The 19,173-nt window shown below is 43.8% G+C and overlaps 1 protein-coding gene across 3 annotated transcripts in view; it reads left to right on the top strand.

The window, feature by feature from the left end:
- Positions 1–19,173, top strand: part of MGAT5 (alpha-1,6-mannosylglycoprotein 6-beta-N-acetylglucosaminyltransferase) — a 384,102-nt gene that overhangs the window by 276,326 nt on the left and 88,603 nt on the right. For all 3 annotated transcript variants that reach the window (XM_055122917.1, XM_055122916.1, XM_004616498.2), the window contains one exon: positions 10,098–10,231. In XM_055122917.1, the coding sequence (XP_054978892.1) occupies positions 10,098–10,231 (134 nt within the window). The remainder of the gene's footprint in view (positions 1–10,097; positions 10,232–19,173) is intronic.

The raw sequence follows: 19,173 nt of genomic DNA, 5'->3' as shown, positions 1-19,173 counted from the left end.
ATCTCTTCAGATTTATTATTAAAATATCAGAAATCCAAAATCATGCAGCCGCAAAGTGGCCGCACAACATCATCTGCTCTTCATAACCAGCAGTAGAAAACAAATTATCTAATCATGCCTTTTCAGCAGGTCTGATTGTTGGGGAAAATTCCAGATAGTAATGGTGGGGCTTTTGTCGAAATATTGAATATGATCAAAGTGGAGAGAGAGTAAAGTGGAAATCATCTGCCACATAGGCAGGGTGGGGGGCTGGGATGGGAGTATACTGGGGTTCTTGGTGGTGGAAAATATGCACTGGCAAAGGGATTGGTGTTTGATCATTGTATGACCGAGACTTAAGCGTGAAAGCTTTGTAACTGTTTTCACGGTGATCCAATTTAAAAAAAATTAAAAAGAGTATATTAAAGCAGCTACTCATTGGAGACAGGCATGCAGACAAATTTTCAAAGGCAAAGGATATCTGTAGAATACACATACACTTCCAAGATAACATTAGTCACGGATTAAAAGGAAATTCAGGTTCAGCTGCTTTGGGCAGATCCATGTTCACTCTTCATTGCAACTAAATCCAAAATATCTGGAAATTTGCTTTCCCAAGGGCTCTCCTTGCTACATTCGGGGTTGTTCTGAGAGCCTGGGCTGAATATCATAGTGGCCCAGGTTTCTTCTGGTTCAGCTCCTCCCCGCCGTGGGAGCCCCAGTTGCAGGCACAGATCATCTCTAGACCCTGCCATTATTCTCCTGTCATGAGGACATTTTTATGTAGTTGTAATCTGTAGCACTGTAGCACTGTCATTTGTTGTTCATCGATTTGCTCAAGCAAGCACCAGTAACATCTCCGATTTGAGACTTGTTGTTACTGTCACCATGGGTAGCTTGCCAGACTCTGTCGTGCAGGTGGGATACTCTCGGTAGCTTGCCAGGCTCTCTGAGAGGGACAGAGGAATCAAACCCAGGTCACCTGCGTGCAAGGCAAATGCCCTACTGACTGTGCTATAGCCCCAGTCCGGTTGTCTGCATACTAAAATTCTGTAGCTCATTTTAATACATTACAATTGTTTTGTCAAGGTTCTACTCTGTCTGTTTGGTCACACCCAGCAGCACTGAGGGCTTACTCCTGGCTCTACTCTCAGAGCTCACTCCTGGAAGTGCTCATGGGACTCTATAGGGTATAGTGTGTCAAACTGGGGTTGGCTGCATACAAGGCAAACACCATAATTCTTGTACAGTCTCAAGACCCTCACAAGTGCCTACCTTGAAAATCACCATTTCCTGAGCTGTTTCACACTTGAGCAATAGTTAGCTCCTAATTTGCATTTATTTGTATTTCTTTTGGAGTAGGCTTACTCTTTTACGTAGAGAATTAATCGCTGCTTTTCTGTTCTTGCCAGGACCTTGGTTTGACTTTCTACTTAGGCATTGTTTCAGGCAGTTTCCTATAGTTGGCCATGCCTACTTATTCTAAATTCCTGAGGTCAGTCTTCTTTATTTTTATTAATAATTATAAAAAAGAAATCTGCCCACACAGAAAAAAAAAGAGGGGGCATTTGCTATTGCTGTTTATGAAATTACAACCCTGACCTGCTCTTGAGTTTTCTGTCTTCAGATAGTTGCAATTGTCTACATGGCAACCTCTATTGTACTCCCCACCTGGTTGATATAAAAACATCTACAAGAGGAAGACATTTTTATCTCATTGGGTTTTTTTCCCCAAGATTATAGCCATAAGTAGATTGTATTTCCATTTCTGGTGTTTGGCAAATTTCCTCTGACTTTTATTTTCATCTCCTCTTGAAGTTTTGGTGACATTAATCTCAGGTTAGCCACCATTTCCCATTCACAGAGCATTTCCTTATTCACTGAACAAAATCTATGTGTTAAGCCTCCTCCATGTTTAAAATGTAATTCTCTTTTCCCTCATCTTCCTACTCTCCGTCCCTGCCTTATTTTCCTCCATAATAGAGTTAGTACCCAGCATTTATAGTTCACTTTTTTGTTTTCCTAGTCTTTACTCAGGAATCTGGGCCAAGTATTAGTAGGGAAGCTGTCTGTTTTGCTCATTAGCAAAACTCTCAGAGCCTTGGAGAATGCCTGGCACAGAACTGGCTTTCAGAAAATATTTGTTGAATAAATCACTATTGCTTGTTGCATTATTCTGCACGTGGAACAATGTAGAGAAGGGTAAGGAGTGTTGTAGAAATTTAATATTCCAGAAGCTGTTTGAGGCTGTTTGAGTGACCTCAGGCTGCTCTTTTTGTCTTCTTGTAGAACTTACTCTCCTGGGCTTTCTTGAGTTGAAATCTGACTCACTCTCATTCTCATCAGCATTCTGACCCTGGGTCCCTCCTGGGATGGGAAGCTCAAGGCAACGTTTATTTGTATGATGAGATTGGAAAAGTGGCAAGCAAATCTAAAAGTTTGCCTGACAAAATAGGATTATAGTTTGTTCCCTTTCATGCAAATGAAACAAAACTGTTGGCTTCTGCTAAGGTTCAGTTGATTCCAGGCATGATTTTATTTTTAGGGCCTGACAGGGAAAGGTGCTAAGTCAGCCTGTTGGCCTTTAACTTGGAGGACTCTTCGCCTTTTATTTCTGTGTAGACCAGTGGGTAATAGGATCAGCCTTGCAATCCCCTGCAGTCTGAGTCTTAACCTTCAGGAATGATGTTCTCTAAGGATTCCATTCCCTTCTAAATTGCTTTTTGACACTTGAAATATTTACTCTAGTATGCTTCTGTCAACAGTTCGGGTACATATCTTTTCTACCCAGCTGTACATAATAGTTTCCCCAGTCCCTGTGTCTGGTTTCTTTTACCCCTCAGTCTACACCATATGGGGAAAAAAAAATCAATCTCAGTGAAATCCAAAGCATAACATCATCACTAAGCTTTTAAAATAAGGTTACTTCTCAGGCAACATCACTTTATTTTCAGTTAGATTTTTCTCTGTTGTGTCAGTTTCATATCATTGGAATCATTATCAACATTGTGAGTTTTATCATGGCTAATATTACTCTTTATTTTGTTACAATAATTTTCAAGTATACCAGTAACATACCATTCATAGTATCTAAAAGAAATGTATATAGAAACCCTCAGCCTAGACTCCTCAATCTTATCAATCTCTGTTAATTCATGTGTGTCTTCTCTCCAAACAACTGTTACTAAATCCCCCCCCTTTTTCCTTCTTTTTTTTTTTCTCTTTGAGGCCACAGCTGCCAGTGCTTAGGGCTTACTTCAGGCTCTGTACTTATGGATCACTCCTGGCAGACTCACAGGAACATATGGGGTGCCAGTGATCAAACCCTAGTAGGCTGCACCAAGGGCAAGCTACCTGCCTGCTGTGTTATCATTCCGCCCCCAATAAACTGCTTTTATTAATGTGTAAAAGAACCCTTATCTCCTAGGTGGGACATTAGTATATTTACTTTATAGAAGTCACATCTGTTACTCTAAGTGGCTACTGAGTGCTAAGAATTAAATTCACATTCTTGTTAGGCATGTACTCTATCTAGCCCTTGAGCTGTATGCCCGACTCTTAGTATGATATTACTAACTCGAATTGTATACTGATAACCAAACCCATTGTGGTTTTTTTTATCTACAACAGTGAATTATCTTGTTTACTTATGTACCATCTGTCTCTCAACTGAACATAAGCTCAACAAAAGGAGTTTCATTCATGCTTGTCTTGTTCGCTGGTATATCTTTAGTTATTACTTCCTTAGTTGTTACTTCGCATTTAGCAGTGCTCAATAAATGTTCTGATATTGATTGAGTTGCAATACTTAGAAATCCAATTTCAAAAGTTTATCATTTTAAAATTTTGCCTCATTTGTTTTACGTATTCCCAATATCAACTTTGGCACTTACATATAACAAAATATTGATGTGTCAATGCAGTATGTATTTATTGGCTATACTGTACTAGTTCTGAGCTAGGTTCTGGAGTAGAATGGCAAGTTGCCTTAGCTCACACACTGAGCTTTGGTTTTGAAGTTTTTGTGCCAGGTGTGATGGTGGAAGTAGCTTAGACATAACCCTGCTGCCTGGTAAGATAAGATCTATCTGTAAAGCCTATCACAGCAGTTCATTAACTGTTCAATCCTGCATTCAAAAAGCATTGGCTTGAACCAGAGAGAAAGGGGTTGACTACATATAAGGCAAGAGCCTTAACCTCAGCAAAAGGAGTTTCATTCATTCTTCTTGTTCACTGATATATCTTTAGTTCCTTATTTATTGCTAAAGGACTGAGGCTCTTGTCTTATACGTGGCCAACTCCAGTTCTAATTCCAGCACCACATGTGGCTCATTGAACACTTCTGGAGTAACCTCTGAACACAGATTCAAGAGTAGTACATGAGCACTGTCAGATATGGCTTAATTCTACCCCTACTTTCTCCCCACCAATTCAGTAGCTGGAGCAGAATCCAGCTCCCCATCCAAATGTTGGCTTAATTCCTACTGTCAGTCCTAAAGACACATTGAATCTGTTGGAGTGAGAACAATGTGTAGTAATGACTCTTACTCATTGTTGTCTAAGAGAGTAGAGAAGGGCACTGGTATCAGGTTTAGGAAAGACAGATGATGGAATAGACTGCCAATGTGCATGAGAGCCTGTGGAAACCATGACATTTACAAAGAGGAACCAGGAACAGAGGCATTCTGGGGGTGGTGGTCTGAAATGAAGCTGGAATAGTAGGTGTGATGGGCACTGCATCAGCCTGGACATGGTGAAGGTTTTTTTCAGGGCACTGCCCTTCACATAATACTTTGGCAAGCAACCCAGAGGATGAATTGGAGTTAGAGGGTAGGGAGAAGAAGCAGGTAGGACACAGCTGTGAAGAAACCACCTAGAAATCCACTGCAGAGATTTTGAGGTGATATATTTGTTAGAGAACTGGGGACATGAGCTAGATGTTAAGTGTCATATGGTGAGGTGTGCTGGAATTGCACCCAAATGGGTCTTATCCCTGGAAATGGTTGAGACTGCCTTTCCACAGGGCATGCAGGATCTGGAAGTACTTTTCACTCGCTTTATATTGCATGTTTGCCTGCATCTGCACTGAGCTCATTTATAGGCTGAGCTCACATGCACACACAGAAAATGCCCACAGCACTGCCCATATCCCCACCCCTGCTTTCTGCTGGAGCAGAAAGACACTGATTTCAAAAGTAGTTCTGACTACTCACAGAGCTATTGTAATTATCTGGATTTGGATTATAAACCTGTTTCTTGATTTTTTTTTCTTAAATAGGGGTTATACCAGCCATGCTGGGCCTGGTTGGGCCGGCAGTGGTGTTCTGCTGGGGTTGGAGGGGTGGGGAGGGGGCATGGAGGCATCCACCAGTGTCCTAAAGGGGCATGTATCACTGTATCACTATCATCCCATTGCTCATCGAATTGTTCAAGCGGGCGCCAGTAACGTCTCCATTGTGAGACTTGTTGTTCCTGTTTTGGGCATATCGAATACACCACGGGTAGCTTGCCAGGCTCTGCTGTGGGGGTGAGATACTCTCGATAGCTTGCTGGACTCCCTGAAAGGGGCGAAGGAATAGAACCTGGATCAGCTTCGTGCAAGGCAAATGCTCTACCCGCTATACTGTCGCTCTAGCCCCAAAGGGGCCTGTACTGCCAGGAATCAAACTAGAGGAATCAGGGCCTCTAGTCTTGTGTTCTACCACTTGAAATATCACCTCAGGCTTTTCTTCAGTCTTTGAACCCTTGATTAGGTTGAGTCACCTGGATTGTGTGCTTATCCTGGGGTGAGGGTGGGGGTGGGGACATTGGAGAGAGAAGAGACTTGAGAACCTGGGACTCTCACTGACCAGCCACAGGAATAGAACAGGATTGCATGGTTTGGGGGAAGGGTGGTTAGTTCCACTAAGATGCTGGCAGAGCAGAACAATGGGGCCTCCCATCTGCAGAATGAGATCTAGCACAGCGGTATTGTGCTACTTGAACACGCAGTGAGGAGTGCTGGCTATTAACTCAGAAGGAGTCCCATAGCACATTGTGTGAGGACAAGATCACAAAAGAGTAGGGATAGTAGGATTAGATTTTGATTTGATGATGAAAAAAAATACAGAAATCCAAAAGAAAAGCCAACTAATAATGGTGATTTCCAGGTGGTGAGATGATAGAAGACATTTTCTTTCCTTTTTCCCTTTCTCTGTGAATAAAAGGTTTTTTATACTAGTCTATGGTGATTAGGATACTACCAAGACCATTTCTGTTAGGAAAGAGAAAGCAGTTTTATTGCAGAAGTCTTGGTAAGAATGGTGAGGCTAGAACAAAGAAAATGGAAAGAGGAAAGGAGTTGATAAAAGTGGGGAGACAGACACCCCCTGATACTAGTGCTAAGAGAGTGTCTAGCTGACTCTGGGGCTTCTGCTTTGACAATCAGGTGGAATGGGGGTGTGGGGTACTGTCCAACATTATAGGGACAGCTGAAGGACAGGCTGTTCAAGAGACACTTGCGTTTATTTTTAGAAGCTAATTGGTTGAAAACTCAGTCTCAGATGTATGCAATTGAAAGGAGTAATTTGACTTAAATAAAAATTGTGAATTACACTGAAAAAGGACAATCTTGCTGCTCCGCAGATATAATGTATATCTCATTTATTAATTAAATAAGCTCTCTGAGGGCAGAAACTCATCATTATGTTGAATATCCCTAGTGTTGCACCTGGTTTAGGGAAGAGCTCTCTCAACACTTGCTAGTGAGTGAATTATTCAAGCTGAACTGATCGTAGCTTTAATCTACTCGGGACACTCTTCAAGCTGATTTGTAATCATTTATAAATAGGCATTTCCAACATACTTGAAAGAATGCTTTTCTTAATGAGGGACAAAAATAGGCCTATATTATTTTAAGGTCATTTTTAATTTTAGAAAATGTTCACTTTGTAACATTTTAATAAACAATTTTCTTTTTAGACATACAAAAGTGCAAGTCACTCAGGAAGCAAATGTAATACTCTGTGTGTGTGCGTGTGCGTGTGTGTGTGTGTGTGTGTGTGTGTATGTGTATTCCTGATTTTGTCCTGTGTGTTTTGGTCTACTTTATATCTGCATTATTTTTTTTCCTTTGAAGCATGTTTTCCCCTGTGATTCTTAAAGCCCAAAAACAAATGGCTTGGGCTGCAAGCCACACGCAAGTGCTTGTGAGAGCTCCTACTCTGCAACCATCTGATCTGGCTCTGAGTCCTAAAGTTGCCCTTTCCCAGCTTGTCAGCCTGGGTGGCTCAGCTGATTCTGTTCATCTGTACATACACAGGCCAAAATGTAGCCACCAGAGTAAAATGAAATAATCACTCTTGAACACTCAGCACTGCACCTAGAATATAGTTAGAACTCAGATATTAACCATTTTTCAAATATCTCATTGGTTTACCTCCAGAACAAAGTGATTTCCAAAAGCAAGGGATTTCCCATGTCTTTTGTGATAGGATTTCTTTGATATATCTTGAAGTATAAATATCTTCTCTCTCAACACAACTAAATCCTGTGTTTCCTTCTGAAGGGAGAGCAAAAGACAAGGTTAGATCTCGACAGGAAAATAATTGCAGATGTCATATGACTTTGATTTAGGATAAGCAACTTCAGGGATGCTTGTTTGTGCTCCATCTGGCAGGACAGGCCGCCAGCTGCTGCCCACTCTTTGGAGGCAACCTCTGCCCTACAGGAAGTCACTTCTGAGTGCAGGAGTACCTGCAAGGCTGAGAAGCCGAGCAGCCCACCTGCTCCCCACACCAAGGGTACTGCGACTGCATCAGTATGCCCAGCGTGTGTTGGCACTCTTTGGAAGTGCTGCTTGTATTTCTCCTGAAGTCTCACTCAGCATCTTTAAGCTGCACTTGCAGCTTAGCAACCCCCATGTCCACACCTCAGAGTCCAAGTAAGAGGACTTGAAGTAGTGTTTGGACAATAACTTCAGAAGAGCTTGGTTGGGCCCACATGATTTATTCTCTTTGGCATGTCGAAGTTGGGTTAGCAGCAAACTGCAGGCACAGTGCACAGAGAGCCCACAGTTCCTTGTGAGGTTTGTGAATAGAGCATCGGCTTCCCCTCCCTCTCACGATTCAAGCTGTGAACTAGGGGACTTAAAGCCAAAGTGTATCCCTCTGGATATACTTCTTGGGATGGCGGAAGAAGCTGGATAATCATTTTTTTTTTGATTATTCGATAATGTAGTGTCACACGAAATAAAAGCTGTTCAGTTGTTTAGATGGTAAATTACTTCATTTATTTAAAAGAGGTGACCATACAGGAACTAGAGGAGCTGCAGAAGCAAATATATACAAATATAATAAATATACACAGCAAGAAGCTTTGTCCATCACATCAACTTTCTGAAGATAAAAAATTTGATATCAGGATTTGGGGCCTGGGGTTGCAATTGTTGGTTTGTTTGTATTTTTTTCCAGTATCATAAGTTTTACAAAGAGGTATTTTTAAACTGCCTTATGGACATTTAGAATGCACTCAGGCTTTCTTCCCACCCCCGGCTCCGTAAAAAGGGGAGGGAAAAAGCCCCATTGCCTCTTGTTGGCAGTAGAATTTATTCAGTAATTTACTTCCCAGCCAACTGCAACCATTGCTTGCCTCTGGGCACTTGTTCAAAAGCACAGAAATGAAATAACAGATTGGCCAGACCGAACACAACTCCCCCATCACAACCCTATTATCTCCTCTTTCTGTCACCCCCATTAGGCAGAAATCTGGGGGACTAGAGGGTGATAACACAGTATTTATACAGCTTGTTCATCTCCACAGTTCACGGACCTCTGCTAGCCTTGTCCGCCTCATCTTCATGGCAGGTGGGAGAGGGGGGACCTGGGTTTCAGATGCCGAGGGCCTCGCTACAGGCACACTCTGGCCTGTCTGACGGGCCCTCTGAGCAGGTTGCTTGCCTGGGAAAGGGCTCCTGGGTGAGTCCCCAGAAGGACAAAGGAGTCCACTTCCTCCCATTGTTGACCATCCATCTGCCTAGTAAGATGGTAGGTTGTAGTGACTAGCAACCATGTTTCCATAAATTGTTTACAGCTCTGTAATCCTGGTCAAAGGCCAGAGCAAGAAGTGGCTTCCTTTAGTATCAGGGAACCTCTGTCGAGGCCCCTCCTGAGATCGTGGACTCTCCTCCGAAGAGAATAAATGTTTCAGAGTAGGGTCTTCTATTTCATTTTCTAATTGTGACCTGCTGATGAAATTCCTTTTAAAATGACAGGCACAGAGGTAGGAGAGGTAATATAATGGTTAAGACCTATGCCTTGTATGCAGTTGATCCATGTTTGATCCTGGTACCACCTGTAGTCCCCCGTGCACCCTTAGGAGTGAGCCCTGAACACAACCAGGTGTGACCTCCCACACACACTCTCCCAATTAAAATGAAATGACAGGCACAAATATTTGAGAAGGCTTGTTCGGCTTTCCCAGATTTGATTGGTGTTAATATACAGCAGTTTTAGAACCCCAGGGAGGAAAGAGGTCTTGGGACCCAAGGAAGAATGGTCTGTTTTTTTGAACCATCTGTCATATAGTTTGGATATTGTGATACTTGATGGGGGGCGGGGTGTGAAGGGGTTACGCCTACTGAACAGCCCTTTTTATTCTGCCTTCATTCTATTCATCTGACCAGTATACCTCCAAAATAAATGTCTTCAGTCATTCTTAGTAGAGATGCAAGGTTGGGGTGATGTTTATCTTTGCCCAAGTTTTCTTTCTCCCAACTGAATGAACGAACGCCTACTGCCAGCAAACACCCCAGCCCCCCAGCCCCCTTAGCTGGAAGAGCCCAGAGGGTGGCATTTCTGTCTGTAGCCTTGTGATGAGGACCCAGGGAGGGGAACATGAAATGTGATGCAGTTTTAGGCAGATGTGTTTCAGGTTAATCCAAACTGGAGAAAGTTATTCACTTGTGAAGGCTTAGCTGAGGGACTGTGCAAGCATGCCCCCCCCTCAGCCCTCGCAGATAAGAAAAGAACAAGGCAAAATGGAAATATTTAATGAAGTGTGAGATGGTGTATATTAAACCTGTAATTGTTTCTTCTTGCTGATTTGAGCCTAACAGTCCTGTCCTTTCCTTTTTACATCAGCTCATACCCCAGACAACAGCTTTCTGGGGTTTGTGGTCGAGCAGCACCTGAACTCCAGTGACATCCACCACATCAATGAGATCAAAAGGCAGAACCAGTCCCTGGTGTACGGCAAAGTGGATAGCTTCTGGAAGGTGAGTGCATCTGCACGCATGTCTGTCTCTGAAAAGAAGCTTGTTGGGTAATTTAATTTAACTTTGATCCAGAGAGCAATCAAGCCTAGTGCCCAGGGCTTTAATGGAATCTGCTTAGGAGTAAACAAGAATATGCAAAGATTGGGTTGCTTGTTCGCTGGGCCTTGAATAAAGGCTGTACCTGCTCATCCAAACAGAGGCTGCACTACAAAGAGTCCTTCATGCTTTGCATGTGGAAGGTGACATATCACCGCTTCCTTCATGACCTGGCTTGTTTCTGAGACTCACGGCCCCTCATGGGAAAAGCATTGCAGACAGACCCTTGGCCAAGTGATCTCTGCATATCCTCCTGGAGAACTGAAGGGAGACTGCTCCCATGCATGGAGAGCACAGTGCTCTTCACATCCTCTTACCTGGGGTCAGTGCCCACAGTGGACAGTGCTCAGATCCCTGGCAAAGGGACATGTCTGCCAGAGCTGCTATAGATTTTATTTATGAAGTTCTTTATGATAATAGTATCCTTGGGCTGGAGAAATGGTACAGAGATTTAGGTGCTTGCCTTGATGTGCCTGACCCTGATTCAATCCCCAGCATCACATATGGTCCTCCAGAACCACCAGCAGTGACCCCTGAGCACAGCACCAGGACTAAGTACAGCTGGGTGTAGCCCAATCACAAAAATAAAAGCAAGCATTCTTGGTGGCATGCTGAGATGGGTTTTTCAGAAAGCCTTGGGCTGTGTGGGGACCCTTGGGCCCTTCCAGATGAAGTTCAGAATTCTTCTAGGGAGGATGTAACAGAGAAGCCACCAGATGTGGATGTAGACTCAAGATGGAAAGTTTATTTAGTGCACTGGATGAGATCCTAGTATGCAAATGCCATGATTTTTTTTTTGCGGGTGGGGGTGGGGCTTTCATTATTATTTTAGGTTAGATCCCCAAGCAGTAGTTCAGGGGCCCCTACGATCACCGATGCCAATCCCCGGCCAATAGGGCCAAACAGGTTAATGTTCAGGCTTAGTGAGAGTGGAATGCTTTGTGTGCAGGGAATAGAAATCAAGTCCTCGTTCATGAAAAGACATGTGCCTCTAAAACCTGAACGCTCTCCCTGGGCCAAAAAAAAAAACCCAACAATGAGGGTGTGTGTATATCATAAAGCAGTCTCGAGGGCTCCAAAATATCCTTCCTCCTAAACACAAATGTTTATCACTTCCCAGAAAGCGCAGTAACTCTAATTTCATGTTCTCATGTCTCCGTCACTGAGCAAGTTTAGAAGTCCATTGCTGAGGGCCACACTTGTCATCCAGGGCAAGAATTCCTGCTGGCAGTTTTCTGACCTCAAGTCCAGCTGCCTTTTTAGTTCTAAAATGATAACTGTGCTGAGGACAATTAAATTAATCTGCTTCCAGGAAGCTGACTTAATCCCAAACAATGGTCTTGGCTTTAAACAGCTAGAATTTTGTCTCAGTTTAGTATATAGTTTTGAAGGTGTAGTTCTCCCCTGCCCCACTACCCCATCCTCATCATGCTCCAGGGATTCTTGGTAAAGTCTGAAAAATTGGGGGTTGTCAGGACTGAGAAAAGGTGCCTCTGGCATCTGCGCAAAGGGGTTCGGGTACTGCTGAGCTCCTTCCTGCCCAGAAAGGACCCACAACAGGAACCACCTGGCACAAATGTCAGTTATGCTACAGTTGAGAAACGTGGGCTGGTAATAAAATTTATTCCCCACAAAGATTATTCTGTACTTTCTTCTCTAAGGAAAAGTAAAATGGATTATTATAGATTATAAATGGTTCCTTAAGATGATCTCATAAATTGACACGCTACCCTCTGTCGCTGTATGCCCTGGGTTCATCTTTCAACCTTTAGCTAGAGTTGAGATACAGGGGACACAGTGGGGGGCTGTTCTTAGCTTGTTTTTTGCTAGGGTGGGAATGAATGGATTGTGGCATTGGTTAGAGCAAGATTCAGCCTCTTAAACAAACAAACACGTCTGCACCTGCATAAAAGGAAGAGTTGGCATGTTTGTAGACTGTTCAAGAAATGATTTTCCTTCTGGCTTCTGCCTTGATGCCTCTGGTAGCCTTGACGATCCTTTGTAAAATAAAATAGTGAATTAGTCCTGAACGTTTTGTGGTCACTTCCATGGGAGGGGTATAAAATAATGTGCTCACTAGGACAGTTTCCTAGACGCTATTCTCAGTCTGCAGAGTGTTATCCACGATGACTCTAGCGATGTGGAGAATGACTCAGAAGCGCTTCTGAGTTCTGAGGTGCTAAAAGGCTACAGATGACCCAGCCTTCCTCATCCGGCATGTCACGCAAACATAACAGCCTTAGAGACAGTATGTTAACATTTATTTTGGTCTGAGTACCAAAATTCTGAGGGGTTATTTCATTTCTGTGTTCTAACCGAACATTCTTCAGTGAGGAGGGGCTGAAAATACTGGTTAGTAGTTCAAGACAGCTCCAACTTTTGAGGAAAATACATTCTGTGAAAGTTCTACTTCTTTTTCCAAACCTCCCCCGATGGAGAAACTATGCCTTGGGATGTTGGGGGTCCTGTGCAGGGCCTGGCACTTGTCTCTCAAGGAATAAAGACTTCCTGTTTGGTCTTTACTTTTGCCTCCCTGCTGCTCTTGTCAGACAGCTGTCCTGTCACTTTACTGTAATTGGTGCCTCAATCTAGTCATCTCCCATCTCACTGCTTACTCCACTCACTTTGAGACCTTTGCTGCTTTGGCTCCCCAGTGCCTGGCCCCTTGGAATGGGTCGGCCTATGGCAAGCTGTGGTATCTGAGAGGAGGTGAGAAGCACGTTGCCTGCTTATCATCTGCTGTCTGGTTTGTGCTGGCAGGACCTGCTGGGCTGCCTAGCCTGGCAGTCAGTCAAGGGCACAGAAACTCAAAGCCAGATAACTGGGTTTCAGTTCTGCAGCTGCCACCAGCTGCCTGATCTTGGGCAAGTGACTTCACTTGGCCGCGTTTTCCATGAGGTAATGGTAGCAGGTTTCTGCTGGGATGAAATGATTTAATACATGTGAAGTGTTAAGAAAAGGGTTCAGCACACAGGAGTCCCAAATAAATATTTGTTCCTATTTTTAGTATCGCTGTTGGGGCCAGATAGGAAGCATACTGAGAATTGATGGAGCAAATGCTGACCAAATATATTCCCATTGCAATGTTTAAATTATATCAGTCGTTGACAAGTTCCGGTCCATGGGCCAAATCTATTTTTATAAAGCTTTATTGGCACACAGCTTGCCTGGTTTTTTTTTTTTTTTGACTGCTTTTGCACTTCATGGCAGAGTTATGATAATTAGCAGGATCTAAAATAATTATTTTATGGCCCTTTATAGTAAAAGTTCTCCCACCCTTTTATAGATACATAAACATTTAAAAATTTATGTTTTAAATGATGAAGCTGATACGTAAATACTACACAATTAATTAAATATTAGTAAGTATCGCCTTTAAAAATCTTTTCTTCTGAAGGTAGAGCACCAGTCCCGCACCTGACATCTCAGTAGACACTCAGCATGAAAGGGCATCCTATGCAAGTGTGGTGTTCACGGCCATCTCTGAGGTGAAGGCAGCAGTTACTCTCCTCACCCATTCTGGTTTAGGAAGGAGGATCTGATTCAGTAGATGGCGTGATTTGACCAAGGTCCCCCAACATCTGACCTGACAAGTCCAAAACAAGAATCTGGCTTCTGACCTCCCCTCCAGCAAACATGCACCTCTACAGCCGGTGGCTGGAGGAGTTGTTCCCTCACCCCTACCCCGAGGACAGTTCTATGTTGGGTTCCTGATTCAGGAAGTAAGGTCTCCAACAGGCCCAGGGTCCCTGGGAAAATACGGGCCTAAAGGTAAATTGCTCACACACAATTAGGGCAGTCATGAGCAGTCTTGCAGCAAATGCCACAAAGAATAAATAGGTCTTATTTGGGCAATTCGAACTGTTTTTGACTCCCAACCCCCAGGGCTTCGCTTGACCTGGCTGAGCCTGCTGGAAGCACCCAGTTAGCCATCCTGAACTGAGTTTGGGAAACTCTGTTTTATCTAGCCATCAAAGATGGTGGGATTTGATAGCCTCTCCCGAAATGACACATAGTTCCACACCCAGAGACCTCAGAAGGGGCCAGCAGGCTTCCCAGAATGTGATGAAACTGTTTCCTTCTTTCCCTCCCAAATTTCATCCCTTCTTAATCCATTCTCCACACAGCAGAAGCCAGCAAGATATTTTTTTAAAGGTACATTGATTTTTGTTTCTCCTTTTCCTATACTCGCACTCTGATGATTTTGAGCACTTTGTCTTGATGGTGAAATCCCGAGTGGAGTGGAGAGAGTAACTTAACAGGCTTTGTTCTGGGAGCAAACTACATCAGCCCTGTACCTACTACCTTCCTCAGCTTCCTGCTCCTGCTTTATGGGGTCCCTTGCTTGGGGGTGCCAGCCTTCTGTGATAGCTGCTTTCTTCCCTGGCTTACTCCACCCCCAGCGTAATGATCCTTTGATTCAATCTTGCACCCATTTGGGGGCAGGAGCTGGGGGGGGGGGGGCGTTGTCCTGTAGAATACTGGGAGTGCTTTTTTTTTTTCCTGGGCATTGTTCTGTGCTCTCTAGTATCTGCTAATTGGGAAGGAAAAGGCTTTGAAAGAAAGAGAAGTGGAAGGATACTGTGTAAATTCTCTTCACTACAGGTGGACTGAAAGAAGTTTTCAAACCTTTGGTGCAGTTCACTAGCAGATGGCTCAGGACTGCACAAGGACACCAGGGCTTGGCCCTGGGCCAGTGCAACTGTCATCTTTGTGATTTGGGTTGAAAGCCTCCAGATGAGTTTTATTTGTATGATTAAAACTCATGTTATGCCTACACATTAAAACTATTTATGTGTAGGCATAAATAAATGAACTATTGATATGTAGGACAACAGGGTAGTACTGTAGCACTGTCATCCCTTTGTTCATCGATTTGCTCAAATGGGCACTAGTAACATCTCCATTGTGAAACTTGATGTTACTGTTTTTGGCATATCACATACCCACAAGTAGCTTGTCAGGCTTTGCCGGCTGGGCAGAATGCTCTTAGTAGCTTGCCAGGCTCTCCGAGAGGGGCAGAGGAATCAAACCCGGGTCGGCCGCATGCAAGACAAATGCCCTACCTGCTGTGCTATCGCTCTAGCCCAGGACAACGGGGTAGATTTGAAAATAATTATACTGAATAATTATGCAAAAAATCAGTTAACAGAGTCCATACTCTATGGATCTATGTATATAAAAACTTTAAACTATGCAAACTAACCCATAGTGACAAAAAATAGTTGGGTTGTCAGAAGAGGACCAAAAGGGAGAACTAGTTTTGTTGTTGGTCTTGATGATGGTGCTGGGTTCCTGGTATAGCCTTATGTCAACATATAAAAAGTGAGTTTTAACTAAGTGAGGTTATTGGGCTGGGGATGTGGGTCAGTGGGTTCAATCCCTAGCACTGCAGAATCTGTGTGAGCATTTATATGCCAGCTTCAATAAAGCTGCTGTAATGTTGTAAACACTTGTGGTGTAAGTACAGTCTTTATCCTGTTTGTTTAGCCTTCAAACTACACAAAAAGATATACAGTTTTTTTACCCTTTGAAAGTTGTAAAAGAACAAAGTTTAAAAAAAAAAAACACTCGATAACACCTTTCAGTCTGATCACAAAATCTCAATTATTATCTGACTCTGTACAAAAAGCTTGCTAACCCCTGAATGACAGCAGTAAGCACAGTAAGCATTCACCTGTGTTCTTTGAAGTCTGTGGGAAGGGGGAGGCATATATTGTGGGCCCCACATACTCACTAGCTCTGTTCCTTTGTGACATAGAATTGGATTCCAGTAAGCTTGCATGGCAGAGGGGTTCAGCTGCTCTCAGCAACCAACAATAAATCTCAGAAGTCTCTAAACCAGGTGACCTCGGAGTCTGAGATACAATCCCATTCCGAAAGCTATGCAATTATCTGGCTGACTCATTTCATTGACTCGGGCTTACTTTAAATTAATGGAGAATTGGAAATGGGAGTAGTTTGTAGAAATGCCATTTTATTTTGTAATTGGAATTAACTGTTCTTTGTATATGGTTTTAATGGACTGCCAGACACCTTTGTAATTAAAGAAGGTACTGAAATCCCTGGAAAGAACACATTTTTATAAGTAGATTAAACCCTGTTATCCTGTTTGTTCTGTAATCTATTTGGTCACACTTTGCTTCTTGGTTAATGTAGAAATATATCAGATATATGGAAATTTATCTTAAGTTAAATGACTGTGCATTTGAAATAGTGAGATTGGAATTCATGTTTTTGGTTTGAGCATCCAGAAGTGCTCAGGGCTGACTCTTGGCTCTGTGCTTCAGGGTCACTCCTGGCTGTGCTTTGGGAACCGTATGTAGTGTTGGGGATCAAACTTGGATCAGCTGCCCACAAGGCAAGTGCTTTACCACTTGAACTATCTCTCTGGCCCCTGGAATTAGTCATGTAGAATTTTCTGGTTCCAATCAGAAATATTTTCCTGTGTCTTCGCTAGTTTATTCTCCTTGAGAGATTTGTCCTCTGGAAAATACTTAGTTGTAATCACTTGGAACCCACGCTCGGCAGGAGAGCCTGCTTCTCCTCAGGGAGGAAGTGGATGTTGAGTAGAGATAGGCCCCTCCAGTATAGCCTGCAGACCAACATCAGTGTCCTGGGCACATTTGTCTGACTCAACACCTGGTACATGACAATGTACAATCATCCATGGCACAGAACCTTTTCCCAAACTCAAGTGCAGATGGCAGAGAGCAGTAGGGTACTAAAACAGAGAAGAAAAACCACCTTGCCTCCTACTATCTATATATGAATGCTGTCATTCTCTATCTGTCCCTCTCCTTCTGACTCATTTCACTCAGCATGATACTCTCCATGTCCATCCATTTATAGGCAAATTTCAGACTTTATTTTTTCCTAACAGCTGAATAGTATTCCATTGTGTAGATGTACCACAATTTCTTTACCCATTTGTCTGTTCTTGGGCACTCAGGTTGTTTCCAGATTCTGGCTATTGTGAATAGTGCTGCAGTGAACATAGGAGTCCAAATGGTGCTTCTGCTGTTGTTTTTGGGCCCCCAGAGTATATTCCCAGAAGTGGTATTGCTGGGTCAAATGGGAGCTCGATTTCTAGGTTTTGAAGAATATATTGTTTTCCCACCAACAATGAAGGAAAGTCCCTTTCTCCCCACATCCATGCCAGCACTGGTTGCTCTTGTTCTTTTGGATGTGTGCCAGTCTCTGTAGGGTGAGATAATATCTCACTGCTGTAATTGCCATGGCCAGGGAAAATAGGGGCTAGGAGGACTGGTCCTTGTTGGAACTAACCACAAGTGTGTGTGAGGCAGAGGGTAGGCAAGAAAGGGAAGGGAACAGTATGACAATAATATCTGGAAATGATCACGTTCAAAAGAACTGAGTGTTAAAAGTAGGTAAAGGGATAATCCTGTTAAACTTTTTGTATCTGTATTGCATGCTACAAAGCCCAAAGGGGGAGAGAGAGAGAGAGAGAGAGAGAGAGAGAGAGAGAGAGAGAGAGAGAGAGAGAGAGAGAGAGAGAGAGAGAGAGAGAGAAAAGCACCTGCCATAGAGGCAGGCCAGGGGTGTGTAAGGGGTGATGGGAGGGAAACTGGGGACACAGGTGCTAGGAAATGTACACTTGTGGAGGGATGGGTGTTGGAACACTGTATTACTGAAACCTAATCATGAACAGCTTTGTAAGAGTCTATCTCAGTGATTCAGTTTAAAAAATTAAAAAATAAAAACAACCATGTTAAAGGCTAGATCCAGGGGATTTGAAGAATTCTCCCAAATAGTGCTGGCTGGTGTTGGCTGTAACCCTCTCTGGGGGGCCCCCATAAGCATATGGATATCTGAGGAGAGACTGCAAACAGGGATGGACTCCGACCCCAGGCCTCGGACACCCTTAGAGTGCCCTTTTCCTGTCTCATCTGCCTCGCTGTCGGCTCCCTCTGTTGGCAGGCTCTCTTCTGTCATCTTCAGTCCTCTGGGGTTGACCTCACTGTCACTAGCTAGCGAGAACACATTCTCCCTGAAGCTCCAACTCCCAGTGAGCCAGCCCAGACACCTGATGGGAACCGGATCTGGAGCAGCCTGAGGAGCCCTGGGTAGCAAAGCAGAGGCCTGGGGCCTGGCCTCTGTCACACCACTCTCTGGCTGCATGTCTTTGGGACTCATCTGTGCCCCAGGCCTCATGTCCCTCAACTGTACAGAAAGGCAGAGAGCTGGATGTTCTTTGGTTTGAGTCCCCCGAGTTCTGTGATTCTATAATCTAAACTCCTCCTTGGCCTTCTCTAATTCTTTCAAGAGCAAGGGCACAGAGAAGATCACCTGCAGGGCAGCTTTATGGGCCATTAAAATAGGGCAGAGGGTTGCTAATTGGGCCAGACCAGCACGAGTTCCTAAGGCCAGGCCGGCTATCCAGGGAAAGGCAGGGGCCTTGTGCAACGTAGCAGCCACATGTGTAAGAGATGTAAGGATTTATGGAGTGAGCTAGCATGGTCAGCACTGGCGGGCTGCCAGAGATCGAGAAAGAACCTGAAGTTGGGGCCTGCAGCTGAGGCAGAACACCACAGAAAGAAGACCTGGGAGTTCAGTCTGTCTGATAGCACCTGATTCAGTCTGGTCTCTGCCAATGCTCAGTATGTGTGGCTGTACTTCCCCCTCTGCACCGCGAGCCGCCTATACTCGTGAGCTGCAAAAGCATGGACGGGAACCAGCCAGTGGCTTCCATCTGCTCTCCACTGATAGCGAGGTGGTCCTGGGTGAGTGCTCCCTGTTCCTCCATTCGCTCCTCTGAAAAATGAGTAGTGATAGTAACACCTACGTAAGCTTTTTTAATACGATTGCACCCGCTAAGAAATACA

The sequence above is a fragment of the Sorex araneus genome, chromosome X (assembly GCF_027595985.1).
Source record: "Sorex araneus isolate mSorAra2 chromosome X, mSorAra2.pri, whole genome shotgun sequence".
Classification (NCBI taxonomy): domain Eukaryota; kingdom Metazoa; phylum Chordata; class Mammalia; order Eulipotyphla; family Soricidae; genus Sorex; species Sorex araneus.
This window is presented reverse-complemented; position numbering and strand designations above follow the sequence as displayed.